This window comes from Pyrus communis, chromosome 14 (assembly GCF_041283825.1).
Source record: "Pyrus communis isolate YQ-2024b chromosome 14, ASM4128382v1, whole genome shotgun sequence".
NCBI classification, from domain to species: Eukaryota; Viridiplantae; Streptophyta; class Magnoliopsida; order Rosales; family Rosaceae; genus Pyrus; species Pyrus communis.
In genome coordinates, this window is record NC_142578.1 from 23,812,671 (window position 1) to 23,838,435 (window position 25,765).

The 25,765-nt window shown below is 35.3% G+C and overlaps 3 protein-coding genes and 2 long non-coding RNA genes across 5 annotated transcripts; 2 read left to right on the forward strand and 3 right to left on the reverse strand.

Annotated features, from left to right (window-relative positions):
- Positions 1-302: 302 nt before the first annotated feature.
- On the reverse strand, positions 303-2,001 carry LOC137714000 (uncharacterized). Its single transcript, XR_011065351.2, has 3 exons — positions 1,667-2,001; positions 1,472-1,530; positions 303-568 (listed from the first exon to the last, which is right to left on the reverse strand). It is a non-coding gene; the product is annotated as an uncharacterized LOC137714000 (long non-coding RNA).
- Positions 2,002-10,454: 8,453 nt separating this feature from the next.
- On the forward strand, positions 10,455-11,602 carry LOC137712983 (NDR1/HIN1-like protein 1). Its single transcript, XM_068452204.2, has one exon. It carries the CDS (start codon positions 10,690-10,692, stop codon positions 11,320-11,322), a length of 633 nt encoding a protein of 210 aa, XP_068308305.1. The 5' UTR covers positions 10,455-10,689; the 3' UTR covers positions 11,323-11,602.
- Positions 11,603-16,682: 5,080 nt separating this feature from the next.
- LOC137713137 (NDR1/HIN1-like protein 3) lies at positions 16,683-17,676 on the forward strand. Its single transcript, XM_068452397.2, has one exon. It carries the CDS (start codon positions 16,808-16,810, stop codon positions 17,492-17,494), a length of 687 nt encoding a protein of 228 aa, XP_068308498.2. The 5' UTR covers positions 16,683-16,807; the 3' UTR covers positions 17,495-17,676.
- Positions 17,677-20,138: 2,462 nt separating this feature from the next.
- Positions 20,139-21,254, reverse strand: LOC148691440 (uncharacterized). Its single transcript, XR_015956013.1, has 2 exons — positions 21,186-21,254; positions 20,139-20,631 (listed from the first exon to the last, which is right to left on the reverse strand). It is a non-coding gene; the product is annotated as an uncharacterized LOC148691440 (long non-coding RNA).
- A 1,309-nt stretch (positions 21,255-22,563) lies between these two features.
- On the reverse strand, positions 22,564-23,814 carry LOC137711878 (uncharacterized). The gene has a single exon (XM_068451035.2). It carries the CDS (start codon positions 23,397-23,399, stop codon positions 22,923-22,925), a length of 477 nt encoding a protein of 158 aa, XP_068307136.2. The 5' UTR covers positions 23,400-23,814; the 3' UTR covers positions 22,564-22,922.
- Positions 23,815-25,765: the final 1,951 nt, after the last annotated feature.

Sequence of the window (25,765 nt, forward strand, 5' to 3'; positions counted from 1 at the left end):
GTAGAGAATTACATTTGTTGAATTAATAAAAGAATGCTCTCTCTCTCTAGTTTGGTGTGAAAAAGATTTCAAGGGTTTTGTAATTTTCAGGCATTGATTTTGTGAAGATTGCTTTTATGATACCAAAGCATGTTCTCTACGTGTGAAATCCAACAGTCACACTTGCTCTATCTCATTCCGTTTGTGTTATCCACGTATTTGGTTTGAAAATTCTCCACAAGTGAGGGGACATTTTGACGAATCTCATGTTGATGAGAGAATGAACCTTAGACGGGCTTATAAGTACTTGAGTTACTCCTCATATTATCAATTGGTTTTATATTGAAACACCAAAATTCATTAGTCTGGCTCAGTATTTGTTAATCCATTATTATTACACTCGTAACATGTTATTATATAGATCTTTACATGTTTATGCTGTTACTTATAATGTGGCATTTTTGTTACGTACTGATGGACTCTGGTCTTTTTTACCTTCATTTTAGATCTTTTATCCACGTATCGCATCAAACCCAGCTCATACATGCTTTATTGCCCTTGGTCATCTCCCTCTTGTTGTATCATATTGCTGCCAAGTCAATGAAATAATCATGCCACATCATACTGTTTTGAGTTTTATGTTCTATACTAGCTATTTGTACCCGCGCGTTGATGCAGGTTTTTAAACCGTATAAAACATGTAGAAAGTTATGATGTATATACATGATACACATTATTTACACGTGAAAAACCAATTACAACCTTAAAAAGGTTTTTACTTCAACATAACAAAAACATTTTGCATGAATTTTAGTAAGAACTAACTAATATATATCAAGGGATTCCCTCTAATGTACAATTTGCACAACTCAAGAATTCAAGGGTGATTGAAATAGTTTGCTCAAAAAGAAATAACATAGCTGATGTGACATGAAAATATATATGTTAACAACAGAACCATATATGTGAGGCAAGTTGATTTGACATGAAAACAAAAAGCAAAATTGTCCGCTTAAAAGTCACACATTATTGTTTAAGAAATATGGCAGCGCGTCCATTCTTCTAAGATAACGATGAATCATGGCCAGCTGAGACCTCATTTTCAAAGATCTCCTCTTGTAAATCAAATGTAATTTTTCTTGAAGATAAATCTTTGGTAATAACCCATAACCCAGAACAATGTTTAAAAGCCAATTTATACACTGAAAACTACGTAACTTTGCGCCTCTTCTAGAAGGCAACTTTTTGTTCTAATCCATAACCTAGAACAATGTTCAAAACCCCAATCTGAAATTTTATCTGGGTACTGACTTCTATAATTTCCAAATCACAAAATTCCAGTAAGGGTATGCCGAAACACAAAATCAAAAATTCACTTTCTTTGGGTACAGGACAACATAAAGATTGAGACTTTTTTTTTATTTCTACAACTCTACACACTTTCGAGCCCTGCATTTTTCCGGAAACAAACAGAAAGTGAAAGAAGTCGTACCTGGTTCGAAAGAGCGGTCGCTATTGGCGAGTTCGGTGGAACAGTGATGGCAGAGATCTCTGGTGAGAAGGCCAATAAGATGGACCAAACCATTGAACAAAAAAACCTAGATTTTTAAAATTAAAATCACAAAAATTTGAACAAAAAAAATAGAACCCAAAAACGAAACCGAAACAAATATGTCCGAGAACTCACCAGGAAACCCAAGCTTTCTGGGTTTAAAATTTCTTCAAATCAGAATGGAGGCAAGCGTTCCTGGGTATGGCAGAGTGGAATTGGACTTAGATGAGGCGAATTCAAGGAATTTTAGTTTTGTTGTGAGAAGAACAACATGAACAACCCTTGAGGAATTTCTTCGAATCGGAACGGATAGACAGCATATGTTCTGGCTCGTGCAAAATAGGGAGAGAGAACTGGAGTTCGTGTACCAAAAGGAGGACTACCGGAAGCAAATGAAAAGCCCAGCTTTGTGAGAGAAAGAAGTGGAAACAGAAGGAAAATTTTAGATGTTGGGGAAGCGGAGCAGTCGACGATGATCGACGCGTGGGCAACGTGGAGAAATAAGTAAATCTACTGTGCCAAGGAGGAAAAACAACGAAGAGCAGAGAAGAGAATAAGGGCATTTCCGTCATTTCACTGTTCATTAACGATGCAAAACAGTACTGAAAAATTGGGTTTTAGTATATGTATATAATTTATCAAGAATATTTAAACTATTCTAATTTATGTGAAGGGGGATTCAAACTTGAGTTCAATAGAGTGAGGACACTACTTAGTACTACGGTATAATGATATTTTTTTTTATTTGTAAGTGAGAGGTGTTATGTTGCTAACTCATTATAAGACTAAGCTCACCTCCATCTTTTTAATGTAGATAATATCGTTTGTTCCAAAAAAAAAAAACAAAAATGTAAGGACAACTTTGGTCAATTGATCTAACCCATATAAGTTTTATTTCAAGTCTTTATATTATAAATACAGTATATAAACTATGTATAAAATGACAGTTTTTCTTTCAGTTTCAATTGTCTAATCATTAATTTTGGTGCTTTGTGATGGTTTGGATAATCACTAGCTTCAACATTCAAGGCATGTTGAAAGAAAAAAAGAAAAAAATTTGTTCAAGTTGAAAGAAGAAAATAGATTAGTCATGAAATTAGAATATCAGCACTATATAATTTATCATTTCTTACTCCTACAAAATAAGAGATTCTTCTTTCTTACTTCAACATGCCTCAAATCCTATGAGTTATCTAATGCAACCCACTTCTAAACACCAAATGAATCCTATATGTATAATCAATACATTTATCACTATGACGATGTAAAAAACACGTGATAACTCAGAGCATGTGTACTTATTGATTAAGAAATTAGCTCGCCTTATCACCGATTATAGAAAATCATGCGTCTTTTTTTTCTTTTTTCTTTTTTATGCGGCGAGGAATAAATACTTTGAACTGGGACTAGCAAGAGTCTAATCCCTTCCTCCTATATAATTATCAGATTTTAATAGGCATCTTGGTTAGTAATTAAGGAGCCAGTGGATGAAGCGATTGTGGAGAAACCTATTTGGCCATGGCCTAAATAACTTTATGAAACCCTTTGTTATACAAGTGACAAGGGAATTATATTTTATATATAGTAGTTTAACTTTTGATATGATATAAGAAACATGATAAGATTCCTAGACAACGATAAGTGTGTCCATATTTGTATATCTCCAAGTTGGACATGATTAGGACCCTGGTGTATGTTGCGGTTGAGATCGAAAGAGATTGACATCGATACTTAGTGCATGTAAAAGTAATTGTGTTATCTGGGTTTTCTTTCCATTTCTTTTTCTGGGAAGGTTATAAATTTATAATGTCCCCGTGAAGAAACAGTTTGGAATTCTCTTAGCAAAAACAGAAGCAAGACTCGTTGGGTAAAAGCAATGGGCTTATAGCTTCAGCCGGTTGGGAACATTCTCGCTTACTCCCAAGGTTTTCAGTTTGAATTTCCCCTCCCCGAAGAAAGGAGAATAAAAAAATTAAAAAAAAAAAGCATTCATAAAGAAAATCCAAGTTTTGGGAGATTGATCTCAAATTGAGATGCGTTACGTTTATTGACAATTATTAGAACAATCATTTTTCATTTACTTCCTTTATCATTAGAGAATTAATTAGTAAAGAAACAAAGTTATTGTACTTCGCTTGAGTAAGACTGATCTTAATTACTAATAGTTTTCACATTTTGGAGGAGCCTTTACTTGTGTTAAATCTGTTTTGCTTGATGATTATTTCTTAATTTGGTTTGGCTATGCCTTAGTTTACCTAAAAATTAAAGATTTATTTCATCCGAGTGAGATAATACGTACGAGTTGCAGTTAACAAAATTTCTCAAGTAAGAATTATTTGACCAAAGCAGGAAAAGGTTAATTCACTTAGCAAAACTATAATACAAATATCAGACCATATAATTCTCTAATAAAATTGTGTTATATCATGTAGTTGTAACGAATCATACCTTTTGGGGTTACAAAAGGAGGCCAAATGAATGAAGATTCAAACTCAAACCGGAAGGGGTAAATGTTCGATACTTCTGGAGATACAAACACTACTGCCCTTGAGAAAACTTCGATTAAAATTAAATTTTGTAAGATATACTGGAGAATATTAAATTAAACCTTGTAGATAGGTACGTAGGATCTCTTTTGTGCTTTGAAGAAGAAATAGTACAAGAAGGTCCAAAGGATGAGAACCATGTCCATGTGATGCCATGTGGAAAATACGATTCAAACGATTCTAGTCGTTTACACCTATTATTATGCAACATTTGTAGTCAAAACACAAAACAATGTTTCAACAAATGCACCTAATATTAGGCTGTTTCGTGGCCTTGAAGGCACATAGAAGTAATAGGGAGTAGAAACAACTACCCACAAAGTAAAAGAAAACCCACAAGAACTTGAGTGCATCAAAAAGTTGGTTAGATGGCATGTCATTTGATCTTTACGCTTCCTAATAATTCATCGATGATGTTAGGAGACATAATTTAAAGTTGTTGCTTGCATCATTACTTATGATCTTCATCTCTAATTCAAGGAAAGTGTCTAAAATCCAATATCCTTTTTGTGCTTATTTGCAACATATTGAGTGTTTTTTTAATATAGATTTCGAAGATTAATCTTAAATGGCTAGTTTTGAATTTTTTTACTAATTTGTTCGCTTTCAAGGACTCCGGTAATACTATGGATTTCACTTCACGTGAGGAAGTATGAAAAAGTTGAATTCTAGAACATTTCCCCTTCATCATAGATGATGTTTCTCCACCTTTCTCAAGAGTAAGAAACGTTCATGAGCTTCCCAACATGGTTTGCATTCCCCTTTTTCTCTTCTTAAAATTTGCTTTGAAGTTCATTTTCCATCATATTCCAACACCTTTTTTAAAGAAATTTCTCCCATGGGATAACTGGCAGATGCATCCAAATGATTCTATAGGCTCATTGGCTCACCAGCTCACTATTTATTTCACTTTTTATTGTTAATAGGGTCCGTCAATAAGCTCTCAAATCCACTTTTAATCAACCCAATTAACTACGGGAATTATTAGTGGTACTTAAAAAATTCTCATTATACACTATTTACAAATGTATTTAAAAAAAATATAAAATGTTTTTGGAGTGCCAATAACGATTCCATTAATTAAAGTCATCATCTTGTAGTTATAATAGTGTGGTACCAAGAATATTATCCCTTTCTTTCACCCCCATCTCTTCTCTTCCCCACTTTTTTCTCTCATTTTTTGGAACTTTTCCCTTATTTTTGAATGACCCACCAACCAAAGGTTCTCCTTTTCTCTCCCCAATGCTTTATTCTACAACTTTTTCATTAACCTTCGTCACGAAGGAGAACCAGAGCCACTGATTCCAGTCACATTTTAGCAGCAAAGCGCACGAAAACAACAAACCAATCCTTGGGTGCAAGTTGTATGAATGGGCCACTTGTTGCTTCCTTATTGGAGTGTTACACACTCACTCTCTGTTGGTGGCAGAGGGCCGAAAATTTTGTAGGTGCAGACGGAAAAATCTATAAAACCAGTGATTTATAAGAACGTTTCTTCTCCACAATCCAAGTTACTATTTTAGCTTTGGACCTTTGCATCGACTACAATGGGGAGGTGAAGTGTGATTTACAAAACAATAATTCTAATGAACAATTGGGATTTGGTGGTTCAAGGAAGATCTTGTAGGGACATTGTAATTGCCAAAGTAGGGGATAAGAATCAGCATGTATATCAGTGAAAGTGCAGAAGAGAATACCTTTGAGTAGAGAATCTAGAAGTCGCCATAGGCCACAAACCACCCCACCTTTTACGTGCATTTGGGATATCCTTGCCTTCTTTTTTGCTGCCTTCAGTTTCTGCAAAAGTCTTATCCGATGCATTTTCTTCTTGTTTTAATGATAAACTGAGAATCATCTACAGAACTGGGCAAATAGCACTACTCCGCACAGTCACTGCAGAAAAATATACTTGGATTCATTGGCGACTAGTACATAAGAGATGCAACACTTAGGAAAAACAATCAAAATTGGGACACAAGGGAATTGTCAGGTATAAAACACCATTGTATCAACTAATTAGGGTTTGAGGTTTCCCACTATGTCCTTGACTAAGGCTGCAATATTACTGCTGTTTTCTTTGGCAGAAAATTCGTAACTTAAAAATGGGGTTTGCAATCAGAAGGGTTTTTTATTTACGAATATGGTGTAACATAATAATACTAGGCACGGTTTCTCGTATGTCAAATAATTTTCGTTCAAGTTGATATTTCATAGCCAATTTAGGAGAAGGATGCAGTTGTTACAAAGTTGATGTCATTTGAAATGTCTAATAAGAGAAAGAAAAAAAGGCCACTTAATTAGTACTACGGTTTAGTGGTATTTCTCGTCACTTGTAAGTGACAGGTATTAGGTTCAATTATCACCAAAAGTGAAGTTGAACCACATTATTATGGCAAGTTCATTGTAAGACTTAGCCCACTCTCTTACCCCCTTTAGTGTAAATACTATCATTTGTTAAAAAAATAAAAAAAAATGAAAAAGAAGAAAGAGAGTCGTCTGCTTTTACTAATGCCAATACGACAATGAAGGGATGGATTTTATGGAATTTTCTACAATTCAGGATATGAAATATTTTGGATGTTTTAACTATTAAATTTTTATTCAAAATATAAAAATTATGATTTAACAATTTAAAGTATCTTATATTCCGAAACACTATAGAACTTTGTCAATTTTATTATTTCATGTTTTAATCTTTTTGACTGTGTATGTTTATTGGTGTACACATTTGATCATCAATCACCTTCTTTTCTGCAAGAGGTTTATATCTTGATGTTTGATTTTATTAGACTTAGCCAACATTTGACTCTTGCAACGATCAAGTTCACCCATGCGACTCTCCAAGAAAGAAAACAAATTAGCCCTTCTAAAAATATTCAACTTTTATGAATTATTTAATTTGTGCAAATTGATTGTGCATCGTTTGAAATTTGATTCTTTTTTTTTTTTCCTTTTTCACTTGGTCTCTGGCCTGTTACAAAAGACAATAAAATTATTAGATAAAAATTGTTTCCGTAGTAACACATCCAAAAAGCTAGAGACAAGGTGATGTTAGTAATATTACCAAATTTCTAATTTCTATATGCTAGGAAAAAAAATCATTTTGGTTTAAGCACATAAAAACTTGAGATCTCACGTTTTAGATAATAAAATGAAGGGAAGGAAATGCAACGAATGAATACACTACAATCGTTGATAAGTGTTATATCCAACATATTTTATACAACCTCATGTAGCTTTCATCAGAATTTGAGAGAGAGAGAGAGAGAGAGAGAGAGAGAGAGAGAGAGAGAGAGAGTACAAAGAGAAAAATTGAGAAACATGTGTCGTGGGTCGTATTGGTGGTTGAGAGGGAAGACTTAGAATTGGATGTGGATAGCATATGTGTGAAAGAGCACATCATCAGTCTTTTACTTCATACTTCATACTGTACCAACCGACATAATCGATTTCTGGTTTCTAGCCTCAATAATGTATAGGAGGATAGTTTGGTTTGGTGGTTTTAACACTCTTTTATCTCTCACGCACTTTTTTCAAATTTCGACTATTAGATCGAATGAATTGAAATAGATCAAATAACATAAATTAACAGAATGTGTGTAAAAGATAAAAAGAAGTTTGTAGATAATCCCACCCTAACTAAAATTAGCACATGAATTAAAATAAGTATTCTTTTTTAATCTTCTCACCACTGATAAAATCAACTTTCTCCGATTGTTGTTTTCTAAGTAACATTTTTGGAACTTTGAAAAAGAGAAAAAGAGAAAATAACAATTAAGGAAACGAACTGATCGAAGAAAGGCCTTAATTTTCTTTGTAGGAAAGAAATGGGATCTTTATAAAGTTTAAGCTTTTAATTAAACCAAGGAAAGTCTTGCTCCCTAATCCTAATTGATTCAAAGATAATGAAATTTTATCATCCACAACAAAATCATGCATTTTTTTTGTTAAATGAGTTGTTCTTACAGTGATGATGTTGTAGAGATTTTAACATACATGCGATCATAATAAATATACGCTGTGACCTGATTAAAAAAAAACTATGAAAACTACATCAAATTATTATGATACATCTAAATTTAACTACCGCATCCGCTGCTATGTTAGCCTCTCGAAAAATATATAAGAGCATAAACCTTTTCCTGAAATTAATGACAAAATCATGCATTCTGTTTTTGCATTTTTTATTTTTTATTTTTTGTATTTTTTTGGTTTTTGCATCACAGTTATGCTTGATCTGGTGGCAAGTGGTATTCTGGAATCCAAAAATACATGTTGCTGGTTGGTTGATCTGGAGGTTTCCTCTGTCATGATAAGTGGGACCAACTGGTTGCAAGAGACGTGTCGCTTAAGCTTTTCCTATGTAATTATATTCAATCCGACGGTAGCGAAGGCTCTTTGCTTTTTGAAACACTTTTTTCTTTGTTAATTAGTATTAGCCCACGAACAAAATCCTTCCTTTTTCTGACTTACTGAACTCATAATTGAAATGATGTGTTATCAATAAAAATGAGTATATTATCAACGTTTAAGTAATAAATCAATTATCAATTTCTATATCCTTTAGTTTTCAAAATTTAGTGATCACCCTAACTTAGTCTTTACAATTAAATAATTAATCATACATTATTTGATTGAAAATGATTTACGTACGGACCATTATATTTTTTTTCGCATTCATGTTTGTTTTTGCGCATCATTTTTTTATGCAACAGTATTCAGATTAGCCTAACTTACGTAATAATTTAAAGCATCGAAGCTTTCTTTCATAGAAGTCGATTCTGAGAGCTTTTATTTAGGCCCTTTGTCTTTCTAAATTTGATTGAGGAGACGGAAAAGTAGTGAGCTTCACTTTTTGACTAAGCGAGCACAGATAAATTATTAAATTATAGGGTCATTACTTACAATCATACTCATTTTGCTATTTATATTAACAATGCAGATCGATGGCAGAAAGGATTAATGGACGGTTATTATATTGTATAGGATAGTATTAGGGAAATCACATTTTTAAATCAAATTTATAAATAAAATAATATCATTAATGAAAAATAAGCACGTTAATCAACAGTTAATTAATAATCAAATTATCAACAACCATATCATTTAGTTTAAAATTTGAGTAATACTATTCATACCACGTTTTTATATCACCTTATGTGTCATCTAATGTGGACAGTCATATCATTTGAAAATTTCGCAAAACCCAAGGAAATAATAGAGAAAGACCCCTCGTATATCACAATCATCATTTAATTAACTAGTTGTTCTTAAATATTAGTTTATTAAATAATGAACTAAATTTAAAATTTTAATTAATTCAAATGATATGGCTGTTCACATCAAATACCACCTAAAGTGGTATGAAAATGTGGTACAAAAACATGGTATGAATAGCATTACTCTTAAAATGTTGATCTCCCTAACATTACCTTATTGTATAGAGTTTAGGGCTCCGAGTTAACAACAAGATCTTGCTTAGTGAGTTGAACTTCTAGTTTAATTAAATAAACTTTAATGTATTTATGGATTAATTGAACACATGAAAATTTTGAAGAAGATGGAAGGATATGAACCAAGCGTTTGTTGAAGGGCAAAATGCTGCATGTGGGTAAGCATGACAAAACATTTTCAGCTCCAATTTGTTTGAATAAATCCAAACAAAGAAAACGATTGTTCTAACCTGTTTCACTATATGGGCATCTTAGCTAGGGCACACCATGCCGTAAAAGTAAATTGAAACCCACATCCAACTAATCCAAGTTATTTAGATGTAATCATATGATAATAAACTAAATTAGTTGTTCTAATTAGTAATTAGCCTGGTCAAGAGGCACAAGATGACATGGGGTATTTGTGTAATTTAATTGGTTAGTATGAACACGTTGATATGGTTGAGTAATAAGGAAAAACTTTTCAATAAATAATGCCTTGGTGCTGAAGATAGCTGGGTCACCCATTGCCACTACCTTGCGATACTATGGCACCAAACAATCTAAAATCTCCCACTCAAGAAAAAAATACTTAAACGAGTAATTTATTGACTTATATCTCGTATCAATTTAGCAATTTATAGTACCTAAAATGCTGTTATTATTAATAACTCAAATTTTATTGATGGATATCGTTATTTTTATCAAGAGTAATGCTAGAGAGATAAAATTTTGAAACTAAATTTACAAATTAAATAATATATCATTAATAAAAATAAGCATGTTTATCAACGTTTAAGTAATAAATCAATCATAAACTTCCATGTTATTTAATTTTCAAAATTCAATCTTCCATATGAATTTATCTTTTCATGCAATTAAAATATGCATTTTGCCTCATAGTTAGTGAAACCATAAAATGTCTCTAAGCACATTACAATTTACACCGACTTACTTTTATATATTTGCTTCCCACCATGCATACATACATGATCCACCACATACTTCCATCATCATCGTTAGAAAAACCATCTAAAATATTTTAATATATAAATATACCCACACGCACATCGCTAAGCAAAGCTTATTGCTTCATCTGAACTGTGAAGATAATCAGAGAGACAGAGACTACAAGCTCAACTCAACCATCTTCTCTACTCTCTCTGCCACACCAACCGCCATGTCAACGAAGGATTGTGGACTGCATCGCGAAAACAAGCGGCGGAGGATGTTCCGCCGCTGTTGCGCTGGCATCCTAATCTTCAACTTCATCCTCCTCGTCACAATCCTCATCGTGTGGGCCGTCCTCCAGCCCTCCAAGCCCCGCTTCGTCCTCCAAGACGTCACCGTCTTCAACTTCAACACCTCCGCCTCCAACGTCTTCTCCTCCAGCTTCCAGGTCACCATCTCCTCCCGAAACCCGAACGACAAGATCGGCATCTACTACGACAGGCTCAACGTCTACGCGACCTACCGTGCGCAGCAGATCACGTTCCCGACGCTCATCCCGCCGGTATACCAAGGCCACAAGGACGTCAACATCTGGTCGCCGTTCATCTACGGCACCGACGTCCCCATCGCTCCGTACAACTCCATCGCTCTGGGGCAAGACCAGAATGCCGGGTCGGTTCTTTTGCTCATCAAGATGGACGGCCGGGTCAGGTGGAAGGTCGGCACCTTCATCTCCAGTCGGTACCATTTGTACATCCGGTGCCCCGCTTTTATCGCTCTGGGTTCCAGGACCACCGGAGTTGAGGTCGGTAACAACGCCGTCAAGTACCAGCTGGTGCAGCGCTGCAAAGTGACCGTATGAAGAAATTGGAGGCAAAACTGATGTGCCGTTAATTATTGGTTTAACGCCGGTGGCTGAGTTCCTTTTTCTCTCCTTTTTATTTTTATTTTTAGCTTCTGAATATCTGTCTTTCTCGAATATCTTTTTCATGTATATTTTGCTATAGAATAAATATGGAGGATTTCATGATATAGACGTATAGCAAAATTGCAGTCGGTGGTAATTGAATTTTAAGTTGTATAATTATATAGTTTTATTAAATATCATATGAAATCAATAATTATGCATTTTATTTTGGTCACATAGCAATTTGGGTGCAAGTGAAGGTTGGGGTGTCCATGTTATTTTATTTCCATTTCAATTCACCCATTTAAAATTTGTATTGTTGCTTTTTTTTCACTCATTTTTTTTGTTGTTTCTCTCTCACTTTCTCACATTTTCTTTTTATATTTTTCCCTTTTGGAAATTTAATTAATGATGAAAACTTCTTAGCCTTTCCTTTCACTGACTTAGTTATAGTACTTAGGTGAAAGTATTCCTCATTGATTTAAAAAAAAATTAAACTTCAAAAAAAAAAAAAAAAAAAGAATCCAACTTTTTCATCAATATTTTTTCTGATTCTCACACATGGGATTGGTCTTATTATACATAGTCCATCTCATTTTCTTGTGAGAAGTTGGAGAAAACAGAAGCCAATGAAAAGGAGAAGAATATTGAGTGCATATATATTGAATGAGATGAAATGTTTGCTTCTACATATGAGTGGTCCTCCTAGAAAGTATGTTGTGATGGGGGCATGCCATGGGTTTCATGAGTTTATATAAAATTTAAAGATAAATTTATAAACATATGTTTTACTGTCGACCCGAACTTAGCCAATTGGCTAAAACAGCGTGCTTCCGCTACTACAACCGGGTTTAAATTCTCCTCCCATAGTGCCTAATGTTATTTTAGTAAAGTTTAGAAATTTTGGATGGGTCTGGGGGTGGTTTTATCTTCGACAATCGACATGGAAGTGGTAGTGGTGGTCCTTTTCATAACCCCTGACTCAGCACTTGCTCTTTCTACCACTAGTAATTGAGGGATGCATGGAAAGGGACTTTTGTTATGGTAAAATAAAGAGAACTTTAATGAAAAGTTTTCGGTATCGTTTATTTTAATAAAAAATTATATTTTTACGTTAAAAAATTAATCATGATACTATTCACTTTACTTTTTATTTTGTCCTTATCGTTAAAACTTAAAGTTTTCAAGCTATTTTCATTAGTTTTTTTTTAAAATAAAAACTTGATAATTAATGAAGCTTCCAAGAATCAGAGATGTTTCAGTGTGATCGGAATACGGGATGGTACACCACATGTTTTCATACAAATAGTGAGATATCTATGTTAAAAAGTTATTAAGTTAAAAAATATAATTTTTCACCATTTGTATAAAAACACGTGGTGTACCATCCGTATTTCGGTCAAAAACGAAAAATTTCTTCCAAAAAGGCAACTGCTCAATGCATGTTAGAGTGTTTGTAAGCCTGACGTATTGTTGACGCGTGCGGAGACAAGAGTGTCGCTTAACTTCATGATAATTTTGAATTAAAAAACACTTACAGTATAATCTTTTTATTAAAAAAAAAAAAAAGTGTTGTTGGTACTTTAAAAATCTCATTTTACAATTCTCAGAAGTGTATTTTTCTTTTTCTTTCTAAATATAGAAAGTTTGAAGTGTAGAATGAGAATTTTGGAGAGCCAATAACGATTTCCAAAAAAGATCTCTTTTTTTTTTTTTAACAAATGATAATATATGTACTAAGAGAGAGTAGGAAAGACTGGAAAGTGAACTAAACCTTACAATAAATTTGTCATAATAAGTCAAGTTTTGGAGAGAGAGAGAGAGAGAGAGAGAGAGAGAGAGAGAGAAAGTTGGGTTTATAGTGGCAACAAATATATCTGAAAATATAATGTTTGGGATTTCTTAGGGCCTGTAAAGGAGGATCTAGGAACCACCGAAACGTTTACTAAAAAAGAAAAAAAAAAAAAAGGGGGATCACATGCCAACAACTTAGTGATTGCTTGCTAATTTATTTTAAAACTTAAAATTCGTTTTGTAATTATTTTCAATTTTGGCCTTGGGTTATCAGTTTTTCTTTTAATTGAAAACCAAAAGTAGTTAGCAAATAAGTTTTAGTTTTCAAAACGATGAAGACTGAAATATAAAACCTAAGAATTAAAAACTGAAAATAAAACGCCTGCAACATGAGGAAATGGAGTAACATGTTACATGTCCCAGCAAAGGTCAAGATTTTCCTACGGCTTTTTGTGAGAGAGAGAGAGAGAGAGAGAGAGAGAGAGAGAGAGGCTTTGATCTTGATGTTGGTTACCTATGAGAAATGTTTCGGCTAGACCAGCTTCCTCAGTTGTAGGCTGAACCCCTTTGATCTGTACGTTTCAAGCTGGGCGGTTTCTGGGCCCAACATACTTATCATTAGGAATTAAGGCAAATTCGGAAAAACTAGGTTGGGCCTAGTATGGTCCATGAAAATGGATTTATCTCAAAAGCCCTGTTTTTCATTTGCACAATCATAAATTTCGAATCCATTTTGATAAATTTTTTTTTTTTAAGTTCAAAAGTTTTTTTTTTTTTTTTTGGGGTCAAATGATAGATTTTGTTATATTAGATGTTAGATTAGCCACTGACAGAATTCAAACCCACACCGTCATGCAAAGGCTCAACTCCTTTTCACCACTATAGTAAAGGGCCACTTGCTTGAAGTCTAAAAGTTAAGCATACTCAAATTTGATGGACTAGCTACAGTGCTTACAAATACTTATGGCTCGTTTAGAAATACTTCTAAAATAATTGAAAACACTTCAAAAAAAAAAAAATTGTTTTTGGGTTTTAAAAGCACTTAAAGTGCCCTCTTGAAAGAAGCATTACTAATGTGCTTCTTCTAGGAAACCTTTCAAGTGTTTTTCCAGGATTCACTTGCATTTTTACTAAGAAATCGTTCCAAAAACTTTTAACACATCCAAAAAAGTCAATAGCATAATAGTATTGTAATTATCTGGCGCTCAAATGTGCTCTTTACATGTCATTATAACATATCTAGTCATCAAATGATAAGTATTAAGTACTTGTAAGTAATGTAGTTAAGCACGCAATAAATTTTTTTTTTTTTTAAACAAACGATATTATCTATACGTATGGGTTGAAGAATAAGTTAAGCTTCATAATTGGTTAACAATAATGTAATTTAAATTCACATTTGACGAAAATTGAACTCAATACCTTTTACTTATAAGTACAAAAAAATAACACTAATTGTAATACTAAGTGACTTTCTTTTTCTTTTCCAATTCAATTTTCTTTTGTTAGCTCACTTTTCAGAGAATTTTCCAACTACCTATTCAGTTATTTTTCGCCAACTTTGTAAAATAGAGACCTTTTATTTCTTTTTATGGGCAGTTACATCGCTAGCGACAAAGAAAGCTGAGGGCTCGGATGGCCCACTATTTTCCCTTGATTTTATTAACTATTGAAGGATTTTTTGAGTTTGAGGACAACATTATTTTCTTTGTTCTTGCCTTCCAATAATTGACGGCGATGTTGTAAAAGCGGGTCCCCTTAGCATTTCCTTTCCCGCATGTTCTGCCTATTCTTCTTGAACTTGGTGTGATTTTATCTTGTAAGCGAGAGATTTTTCAGTATAAACAACACATATAGTGGTATATCATGTGTTATTATATAAATTGAAAGATATATGTGTTAAAAAATTAATAACTTAAAAAATAAAACTTTCCACCACTTAAAAAAACACAAAATTTATCATGTGCGTTCTCATCTCAATAAAAAATTTCTCCTTGTGATCAGCTTTGATGCAACGTTGAAATGTATCTGATGTGATTCCGACCCAATCAATGTCGAAACTAGTGCCATGGATCACAGGTCATGATTTCACAAAGTTGGACTTGGCCGCAAACAACTGTGAACAAAATATTTTAAAAAGTGAAGGAAGACTTGGCAATGCACAATTTACCTGATTGTCAAATCTATATAATATTTTGCATAAAATTCAACACTAAATGGAGAAGATTGAGATCCCCTCCAAATTTCAATATGAAACCAAGAAATCTTATAATTTGGACCGTTTATAAGAATGATGAGGGCGTTGGAGAGAGAGATGAGGGTGTAGTTTTGTATGTGAAATGAGCCAATAAAATATGACTAATGGAGAACGAATGCTATAAATCGAATTTTTCAGATAGTTGAATTTGTCGACTCCAAAATGTAAGATTCGAAGAGGATCTCAATCCAAAAAAATGGAGATAGTTTTTGTGTATATATATTTTTTGTGCTTCGTATATGTGGCTGCACCCAGATCAGATTGCTTTACTAATATGACTAATTATCACATGGCTAGAAAAATAATAAGCTTCTTTTCTTTTCTTTTCTTTTCTTTTTTTTAAAAAGCCAGCCGTCAAATATGACCGTTGGTGCACTTTCTATTTTATTTGAATTGAGTAAATCGACTGCTTATTGCTTCTTTTTCTCCGTCTTTTTTATGCTTTGTTCTTTTAAATTAGCTTAATGCAAATGCTTACATGGCTTAACACACTATTGTAATTTGCAAGTTGTTCTACAAGATCATCAACTTGATCATTTTTTAAAGATGATAAAAACTAGTGTGAAAAAATCATTTGCTTTGCTCTTTTTGTTTAAAATATGTATTAGATTTGGTAAACAATTCAATTTTTTTTTCTTGGTGAAGAAAAAGAATAAGATTATTATTAGCATTTATGTAACCTAACATAAACAAAAACGTTTTATATAGCCAACAACTTAAGCACAAGTGTAAATATTTCCTATTCCCAAATTCCACTAATTACTCTGCAATTAATTCATATTTTATATCAAAACACAATAATGCGAGTATATGGAGACTAGTACATCAAAACAGGATTTGAGAATTTCTTCTCACATGATTTAAGTGTAACACAAGATTTAGCAGTTACATTGTTCCTTGTAATCTTGTGAATTTTTATGAGCTCGACTTTTAACGAAATGCTTGAAATCTACTTATTTGTTTGCAATTAATCATGTTTTATCGGACGATTTTTAGATATAATTTGCAAGGAGCTTAGTCGGTCAAGAGGCTTCATTCATAAATATCCCCTTTGTCCCTTGGGCCAAAAGTCAAGTCAAGCAATGACAACGGAAGCTACCACGAACCACCTCAATTCCCCAATGCTCACAAATCACCATCCCTCCACACGCTGATAGTCTCTTAAACAAAGACTTCCCACACACACACAAAACGTACCCCTTCTGCCTTCTAAAGCAACCGCGTCGAGTTGATTTTCTCCACCCACCTCCCCACGCGGCCTTGCCACATTCCGCCCTTATATATACTCACACTTCACCTTCTTCACCTCTCATTCTTCTCAGCCACACCCATCTCACTACTCTCTATATCCATTACAAATTGTTTGTTGCTCCTCCGACGTCCTCCGCCATGTCAGAGAAACAAGCCCATTTAAACGGGGCCTACTACGGCCCCTCAATCCCTCCCAAATCCCAGTCCTACCATCGCCCTGGCCGCGGTGGCGGCGGATGCCTCGGCTGCTGCTGCAGCTGCATCTTCGGCCTTGTCTTCAAGCTCATCATGACCGCCGTCGTCTTCATGGGATTGGCGTTCTTCGTCTTTTGGCTCATCGTCCGCCCTAACCGTGTCAAGTTCCACGTCACGGAAGCCACCCTCACGCAGTTCAACTTCTCCAACGACAACACCCTCCACTACAATCTCGCCCTCAACCTCACCATCCGGAACCCTAACAAGAAGATCGGTATTTACTACGACCGCATCGAGACCCGGGCCTTTTACGAGGATCAGAGGTTCAGCACGGTTCCCTCGACGCCTTTCTACCAAGGGCACAAGAAAACGAACGTGCTGAACCCCGTGTTCCAAGGCCAGCAAGTGGTTCAAGGCTCAAAGGTGCTTTCCGAGTACAATCAGCAGAAGAGTACGGGGATTTACGAGATCGATTTGAAAATTTATCTTCGGATTCGGTTCAAATTCGGATGGATCAAGACTGGCAAGTTCAAGCCCAAGATTGAATGCGACTTGAAGGTTCCAATGAATCAGAACGGAAGTTCAGTTGGCACATTCCAGACTACCAAGTGCGACGTTGATTACTTCTAATCGATCTACACAGCCTACGATTGATCGATCGAGTTCATATATCTTCTTGTTCATCAGTTTTTTTTTTTTTTTTAATTTTTGCTACTATTCTTTTGTTTTTTGTTTTTGGCATTATTATTTGATACCTACTCCTGTTACGCATGTTCATAAAATAAATATTAATGTATTATTTTTAGTGGCTAGACTTTTGCTTTCCATGATGGTAACGAAATTGATTTTTTTTTTTACAACTTGTTCAACGTTTCTTTTCTTTCAAAAAAAGATAATCTGCCGCTAAAGTCTCATGCCATTTCTAATTCTTAACGATTGAATATTGTCCTTTGGAAGAAAACATCATATAATAAAGGACGAAATCAATTGCGAACGGCATGCAATCTAATTGGAAATGTGAACGGTTGATTGGTGAGATATATACTATATAAGGTTCACTTCAATCAAAAGTTATCAGTACTACTACGATCACATGAGGAAAGAGAAATTTACACATTTCGATTTCAGTGTCTTCTCTAAATCGTTCTTCTTATGTGAACAATCACGTGAGGAAAGAGAGTAAAAATGACACTGAAATGGATATGTAGAGAAGTAGAGGAAGTATTTTCTTGAGCATTGGCAACTCATGTTACCTCTGCGGCCACTTAGTATATGTCACACGGGCTAATTTTGCTGAAAGAGAAGGCGACACATTGTAGGTGGAATATATTAGTACTCCTTGCTGTTTGTACCAAAACAGATGCTCCTTGCTGTGTTCTACCATTAAATCAACTTTTCCCCAGATTGTAACTAACTTACAATTAGAAATCAGATTTGTCACATGGGCTTTTTCTTATCGTTTTTAAGCCTAAAACATCAAAGTAATGAACTGAACTCGTATATCTAAACCAAATGAAATAGCTGATTTGGCCATAACTTAATTAAAGATCAAATCCTGAAACCTTCAAAACAGTGTTTTCCCCTCTAAGCACTTAAATTTGAGCTCATTCCTTCGTAGTTTAAATTAAGTATCGTTTGTATCTAATAAAAAAGACGTTCTAGAACTTCCGCATAATAATGTTATGGACTGTAGATCGAGTCGACATGACAATTAAACTTCAATTTCCCTCTCATGTTTCATGTTAATAAAAAACAACTTTGTAAACGCAGTTTGGTGAGAAGTCAAATTTGAAAGTAATTTATTTTGTTGTGAGTGACTCCTTCAACGAAAATGATATATAATATAATATAATATTTTGCCAAACTACTCCTAGCGTAGTAACTGGGGAATAACGTGAAAAGATGCTTGAAATATTGCCTGCTCATTGGAGATTGAGGAACAAATTTCTGCTGATACTACGTTCACATTGATCCACTTGGTCATTTGCCTCTGGCACACTGTTAGCTCAAGAATGACCATTTTTTTCCGGTGTTTACAACGGCTCGGGTGACTACACCACCTCCTTCTCTTTGTCTGCCGAATCTAGCACTGTTGTTTGTGGTATCCCCACAAGCTTCTTCCATCTGGTGGTCGTTTTCGATCTGTTGTTATCTACTGGAAGACGAGATCCTTGTTCTTTCTACCTCTGAGGTGCTAGTAATGGTATGGTTGGTGGTGGTGTTTCGAGACCGTCGGAAGAGCTGCGGCGATATCGATGAAGGTGCTAGAAGAAGACCTTTAGGGTTAGGACCGTTAGGTGTCTGTTTCTCTGTTATGGGCTCAAAGTTTGGTTGGGCTTTTGGGTTACTTTTGAGGTCCATTATTTTGCTTATGTGGATATTATATTTGAACCTGTAATGTGCATGTACTTGTTTTGTTAATGAAGTATCCTTTGACCAAAAAAAAAAAAAGTTGAAAAACCAAGAATGACCAACGATATGCATATTTTCTATAGTATGCTACTCTTTGGGCTTGAAATCTAAATTTGATGTTTGGGCCGAGCTGCTAGATGTGAGCTCAAGAAGGGGGTTGAGTCTTGGCTCAGTAATGCTTTGCTGGTGGTGCGGCCGAGTCCGAGGCAAAGTTGGTTGAGGACAAGAATTGATTTTGGTGAGGTTTAAATTACTTGGATCATGGTTGGTTTTTAAACAAGGGTTGAATTCATCACTCAAAGATTCAGAATTCTAGTTCAAATAAAACTCCATGGTGGTGAGTTTCGGCGGAGAAAGCCGTTTAGGCGTTAGGCGGTTGGCCACTGTCCCAATTAATGCCTAGGCGTTTGAAATTTAGAAATGACGCCTAGACTTGCTGAGGCGCCCGCCCAGACCCGCCTAGATATTCGTCTAGGTTGTGACTCACTTAGACAGAAAATATATAACTTTCATTTTGGATTATTTTTTTTAATACATTGTAAGAGACTTGTTGAATATTTAAATGAACACACATTATATGCTTGTGTCCCCATGTTTTTATTATGTTCTAGTACATTATAATATATATGTCATTCTATTTTATAATTTATGATTTAATTATATATATTCTAAGTATAAACAAACATTTATTTATACAGAATATGACAAATTTACTTAAATCTAGCCTCCTAGGTGCTAGACCCTAGCCCGCCGCCCAACTAGCGCCTAACCTATTTTAGAACCTTGATATTTGAGTAATATACCGATTGTGTTGCAGTATCATTAGAACTCTACAACTTGATGGACTTCTTTTTTGGTGAAACGAAGTGAAATTCATTAAATAAAGACTAATACAAGGTCAGGAAAGTCCATAGAGAATCCAAAACATCCAAACAAGTAAGAGTGCAACCAAATAAAATACAAGGGAAAATGCCCAACAAAAGAGCCCATAACACATTAAAAAAATAAAACCCTAGATTTGGAAGGAGGGACCAGATGCCACCACCCAAGCAGCCGCACCACCATCGCGAAGCCGTCGCCACCAAGGAGGAGACCCAACAAACCAATTAGATGAAACGGAAAATGGGGGAAAATCACTAGATAGTGCTAAAAGCACTTTAAGAACCACCCAAACCGAAAGCATGTCTCCCAAAGAAATCCATGGAGGAAACACAAGATGAGTCGAGTGGTCGAGGCAGGGTGGACAGTGATTTGCGGCTAGGAATAGCCATTGGAGTGGAAGACAGCATGAATCCCAGATCTGAGATGAGAATCGCCATAAACTAAGACAAAAGTTTGGAAAATTGAGACAATTCCTAGGGAGATTGAGACAGAGCATAGAGAAACAAAAACTGAGTTCAGATACAAAATCACCAAAAACAAGGATCAAAAGGAAAACAAGCAAAGTAAAACAACCGAGAGTCGTAGGAAAAGTAAATTTACACTGTGTTTGGATGAAGAAATTTAAGATTACTAAGGATTTTAAAAATGACAGAAATTGAAATGACGAGATTTTATTTTCTAGAATTTGTAAATTTTCTTGTTTGGCTAACCTAAAAGAACAATGGAATTGAATACGGAATTTGTTATTTTTAAACTCTCAATCGTAGAAATTGGGAAATGACACCTATTTACATGGAATTTGAACTTGGGAATTGGAGGTCCCAAACTCTAAGTTTTTTTTCCACGCGGAAATTCTAAATTTCTATGTTTATGAATCCAAACAAGGAAATTAGTGCATGTCAATTTATAAATTCCGACTTTTATCAAAATTCCAAGTTTATTTCTTTAATTCAAACATAGTAATTACTACGTACCCCAACCAATAGAAGGGGCCGGCCGTTGGTAATCAGAGTTTGTGGGTAAAGACCTTTGCGAGGGAGAGAGAATAGTCACGAGTGATATTTTTTTTTTTTCAACCGGAGAAAGGGAGAGCACCTTGAGCATCAATTAATTTGTTTTTATAGGTAGAAAAGGATTTGCAATATATATATATATGGCCCAAATAAATGGGCCAGCCAAAGAAAATCCTTAGCACTACTTAAGATAAAAAACAGTAGTTGCTACCATGAGGAGCCACCACTATTGTCGACAACGGGTAGATCGCCAACGAAGGAGAAATTATCACCACAGCCGAAAACAATGCACTGCAATATCGCAAAGAGTAAATTGTAACAATGATTCTTTAATTTTAATTCAATTAAAGTAATGATCCATCAACTAAAATTTCATTACCATTCGTCTTTCAACTCATCAAAACGTGCAGCTATGGTCTCTCAACAAAAAATTCATTACCATTGGTCCCCCAACTTTAATCCAACTGAAGAAATAATCCCTCTACTTTAATCCAATTCGAGTAATGGTTCTTCAACTGTAACCCAATTGTGGCAATGGTCATTCCAACATAACTCGTTTTAACAAAATTCTAATGAAATTGACGAAAATGACCATAGCTACACGTTTTGATGAGTTGAGGGACCCCAATTGTAGCAATGGTCCTTGCAACATAACTCATTTTGACAAAATTTTGACGAAGTTGATGAAAAAGACCATAGCTAGACATTTTGATAAGTTGAGGGACCAATAGTAATGAATTTTTAGTTGAGTGACCATTGCTACAATTTACTCTATCGAAAACCGAAACATATAGAAACTTGAAAAATAGCCTGAAGAAAGGGAAAGAGTACATATATAGTCGAGGTGGGGAGAGATTTTCAGTGTGTTGGGAATATAGCCCGGTATACCAAATATCATAATACAAGTGGTTGAATACTTAAAAAAAAAAAATTCAATTATTTGTATTATAACACTTAGTATACTATATTGTATATTTGACACACTAAAAAAAAAAAAAAGGTTAGGGTCACCGACCCAAAGCCCAATGGGTAGTCTGCAAAGGTTGTGAAAGATTTCTCTTTTATATGTAACTAGGATTTTTTTTTTTACCTTGATACATGAGAATGAGGAACAAACGGGACTTTTTCATATGCTAATATAACTTTAGCAGAGAGAGGAGGATTTTTACATGTACTATTATATAAGCAAAGAGTAAATATAGTGATTTTTTACTTGCGTTATGACATGTAATGTATTAGTTCGTATTCGAATATAATGAAAAATTTATCGAAAAAGACTTTTGAAGGATCATTAACAGCTTCCATATACTATAACATTACCAAAGAGAGAAGGATTTTTCAGTGTCCTTTTATTTATGATAAGATATGTGATATATCAGCTCGTCTTTAGAATACATTGCAAACTCTCTTTAAGAAAGATGTTTTTTGAAGCGTAGTTAACAGTTTCCACATAAAAATAGAAGAAAAAGATACAAAAGAGTAAAGTTGAAATGAGGTGCCACAGAAACTACACACATTTACTCCAACGTCTAGTACCAAGTCTTTATAAAATCTGCATATGCAGTTCCCCACTTTTGCTTTCCTGCCATTGTTATACTAAAAGCAACAGCCATCAATGATCACCTAACTACAATGCTACCGTTGCAACCACATTAATGAACTATTGGACTGCCAAACCCGATCCTGCTTTGACCCGACAATCCAACTTCGGATCACTGATGGATCATGGAGAAAAGAACTTTCTTTACAGTTCAGACTACAAAATCACGACTAGGAGAAGGCGAAGGAGTATAGTACGGTGGCGAATCACAAGGAGTCGTGAACGGCGGCGTTTCCTCCTCCACCTCTACTGTCACAGTCACAGCTACATCCAGTACCACCGTCGTCGTCGTCTCTTTCTCCGCACAAGATGAATACGTCGTTGTAGGCGTCTCCGAGTCCAGACCCTCTCTCTCTTCCTCCTCCGCGATCGTGAACAACACCCTCGACGACACGCCGTACAGTCCCTGCTGCCACTTGAACACCTCGTCCACGTCCACGTCGATGTTGCGGTGCAGTGAGCTAGGTGGGTGGTTGCTATGATGAGCTTCGTGGGGCCCGATGCGGGTCGGAAACCGGGACTTCCTTCGCCGCCAGAGGAGGAAGAAGAGCTGCGCTACGAGGGCAGCGAGAGTGACCGCAAACACTACAGTGAGCGCAGTCCCGAGCTTGCTAAGACGACCATTCATGTGTCCCGTACGTGTGTGTGTGTATGTCTCTTAAAGGTCTTTGGGGAAATGGCTAAGTAGGTTCTTCTTTTTCAATGTTTTAACCTACCGGATGGTTGACGGCGTACCGGGAAAATTTGGGGAGAGAGGAAGGGGTTTTGACTGTTTGATGGGTTGATGGAGGTTTTGGTTGAGAAAGTTGCCGGTGGACGAATGGATAAATCATAAAGGTTTGGTTAAAGAAGAAACTATGTTAGCTGAGAAGGAAAATGATGTTTTTTCTTGGAAATGTGGGTGGAGGGGGGCGAGAAGAAATGTGGCCAGAATGTAAAGGAAGTGAGTGTGTGATGGCGAGGAAGTCGAAGGAGTGAGGATTTGGACTTTGCATTAAATTTGAAATTAAGTTGGCGGTTGGAGTGGGGGCTTATCTGGTGTTTTGTAATTTGCTCCCATTTTGTAGTTACGTGAAAAAACCTAAAAGGTTGCCTACTTCACAAAATTATGAAGAATACTTTGAAAGCAGGGCTGGGATCGAAAAACTGAAGAAAAATCAAACTGAACCGAACATCGGATTAAAATTGAAAAAACTGAACTGAAAAAAAAAAGAAAAAAAATTGAACCAAATTAAAAAAAAAAAAAAAAAAACCAAAATCTTTTGGTTTGATTTTGTTTTCAGTGGTCCAATTTCAACTCAAGACGCTCAAGACGTCCTCCAATAAAGTAAAGATTAAATATCACAAAATCCTGTGTTTGAAAGTTTCTCTCACTTACTTTGCAACGAAACTCCTAGAGCAAAAACTCTCTCTGTAAAAAAAAAAAAAAAAAAAGAGTTTTAGATTGTCCTAAGCAACATGTGGTCACCTCAAATCCTTGTAATAGTTGGAGATATTCTTTGCCCGATAGCTGAGATCTCGCCAAGCATAGCCTATTTAGTTCTAACATCGGAAGAGCAAGGAAGACTCAAAATATGATGAAAGATATATTCAAGGAGAATGGAGCACTCGTGTTAGCCGAAGGAGTAGGAAGCGCTAACGACGATTGATTGCTATGCAGGCGGCCCTTGAGACGAGGTTATATCAAAAAGAATAAGCATCGTCAGAACGATCCGAAGAAAGTAGGCAGGGGGCAAAGAAAGAGCAAAGGAAAGGCAACTCAATCTTGGTTCTAAGAGCACTTCCATGATTAGGCATGAATTAAAGGGGTGTGATATCTACACACCCTATTTTACTTCTCACACACCTTTTTAATTTTCAGCCATCAGATCGGATGAATTGAAGAAGATCAACGAACATAAATTATCAAGAGACGTGTGAGAAGTAAAATGAGATACGTGGATAGCACACCTCTAATTAAATTGACATGAGCTACATTTGGGCCTTGCATTTCCATTTATATTGACATGAGCTACATTTGGGCCTTGCATTTCCATTTATATTGACATGAGCCACATTTGGGCTGGGTGAATCAGGTTGAACCAGACAACAAAGGGCAACCTGGTTTTCAATGCCAGGATGAATTTATGGGCCAGTGGCAAGTGAGATGACTCCAAGAAAACAATCACCCCATTGTCTTTGGTTCTTCAGTATAACGCTCTCTTATACCGAGTATTTTGGAAGCAATGACCCAACACCAGAATGAGATTTGTCTTATACTGATTAGTATTAATCATAGAGTTATTTGTCCGTGGTCTTGAAATTGTGCCATGGACCTTAGGTCCAGTAGCTTTTTATTAGGTACAATTGTGCATGCGTATGTTAACATGTAAATTGTTGACTAATGTGAAACTCAATACATTATTTTTTGTTAGATACAATTGTGCATGCGTATGTCAACGTGTAACTTGTTGACTGATGTAAAACTCAGTATATTATGTTATCTTCTAATCGGTCATTTGAAAAAATTGAAACCATTCTTATTGAAAGATCATGATACTTTCCAAAAATCTGAATTCTTGATCAATGGAAGAACAATATCATTATTAAGTTATTATTAATTTTGCTTTTCAAAATCAGTGTGTGCTATACGTGTATTCAAACAGTAGTACTCTTATAGAAGCATGCGTAGAGATGGAGTATGTGTATGAACTATGAGAAATGCTAAAGATAATCTCTCAAAAGTGATATTCTCTATGAACTCACCGACACCTCATGTTTTTGGAACAAATTTCATGCCAATATTATAAAATATTGAATAAAAAACATGAGTCGACAGAAAACTTATGAAAAATCTCACTTTGAGAGAGTTTTCTAACATTTGTAAGAACTATATGCTTTTGGAAAACGACCCAACAATCATCGAAAGCATCATCATTCATCGTCTCCAAAATCTAATCATCATGCACCCTCATTCTCTGGTTTATTCGCGTGTGCTTGGCCATCACTTTTTGA

What these genes read in the sequence shown, in the direction of transcription:
- LOC137711878 (XM_068451035.2), bottom strand. Translation starts at nt 23,399, where the DNA reads ATGAATGGTCGTCTTAGCAAGCTCGGGACTGCGCTCACTGTAGTGTTT.
- LOC137713137 (XM_068452397.2), top strand. Translation starts at nt 16,808, where the DNA reads ATGTCAGAGAAACAAGCCCATTTAAACGGGGCCTACTACGGCCCCTCA.
- LOC137712983 (XM_068452204.2), top strand. Translation starts at nt 10,690, where the DNA reads ATGTCAACGAAGGATTGTGGACTGCATCGCGAAAACAAGCGGCGGAGG.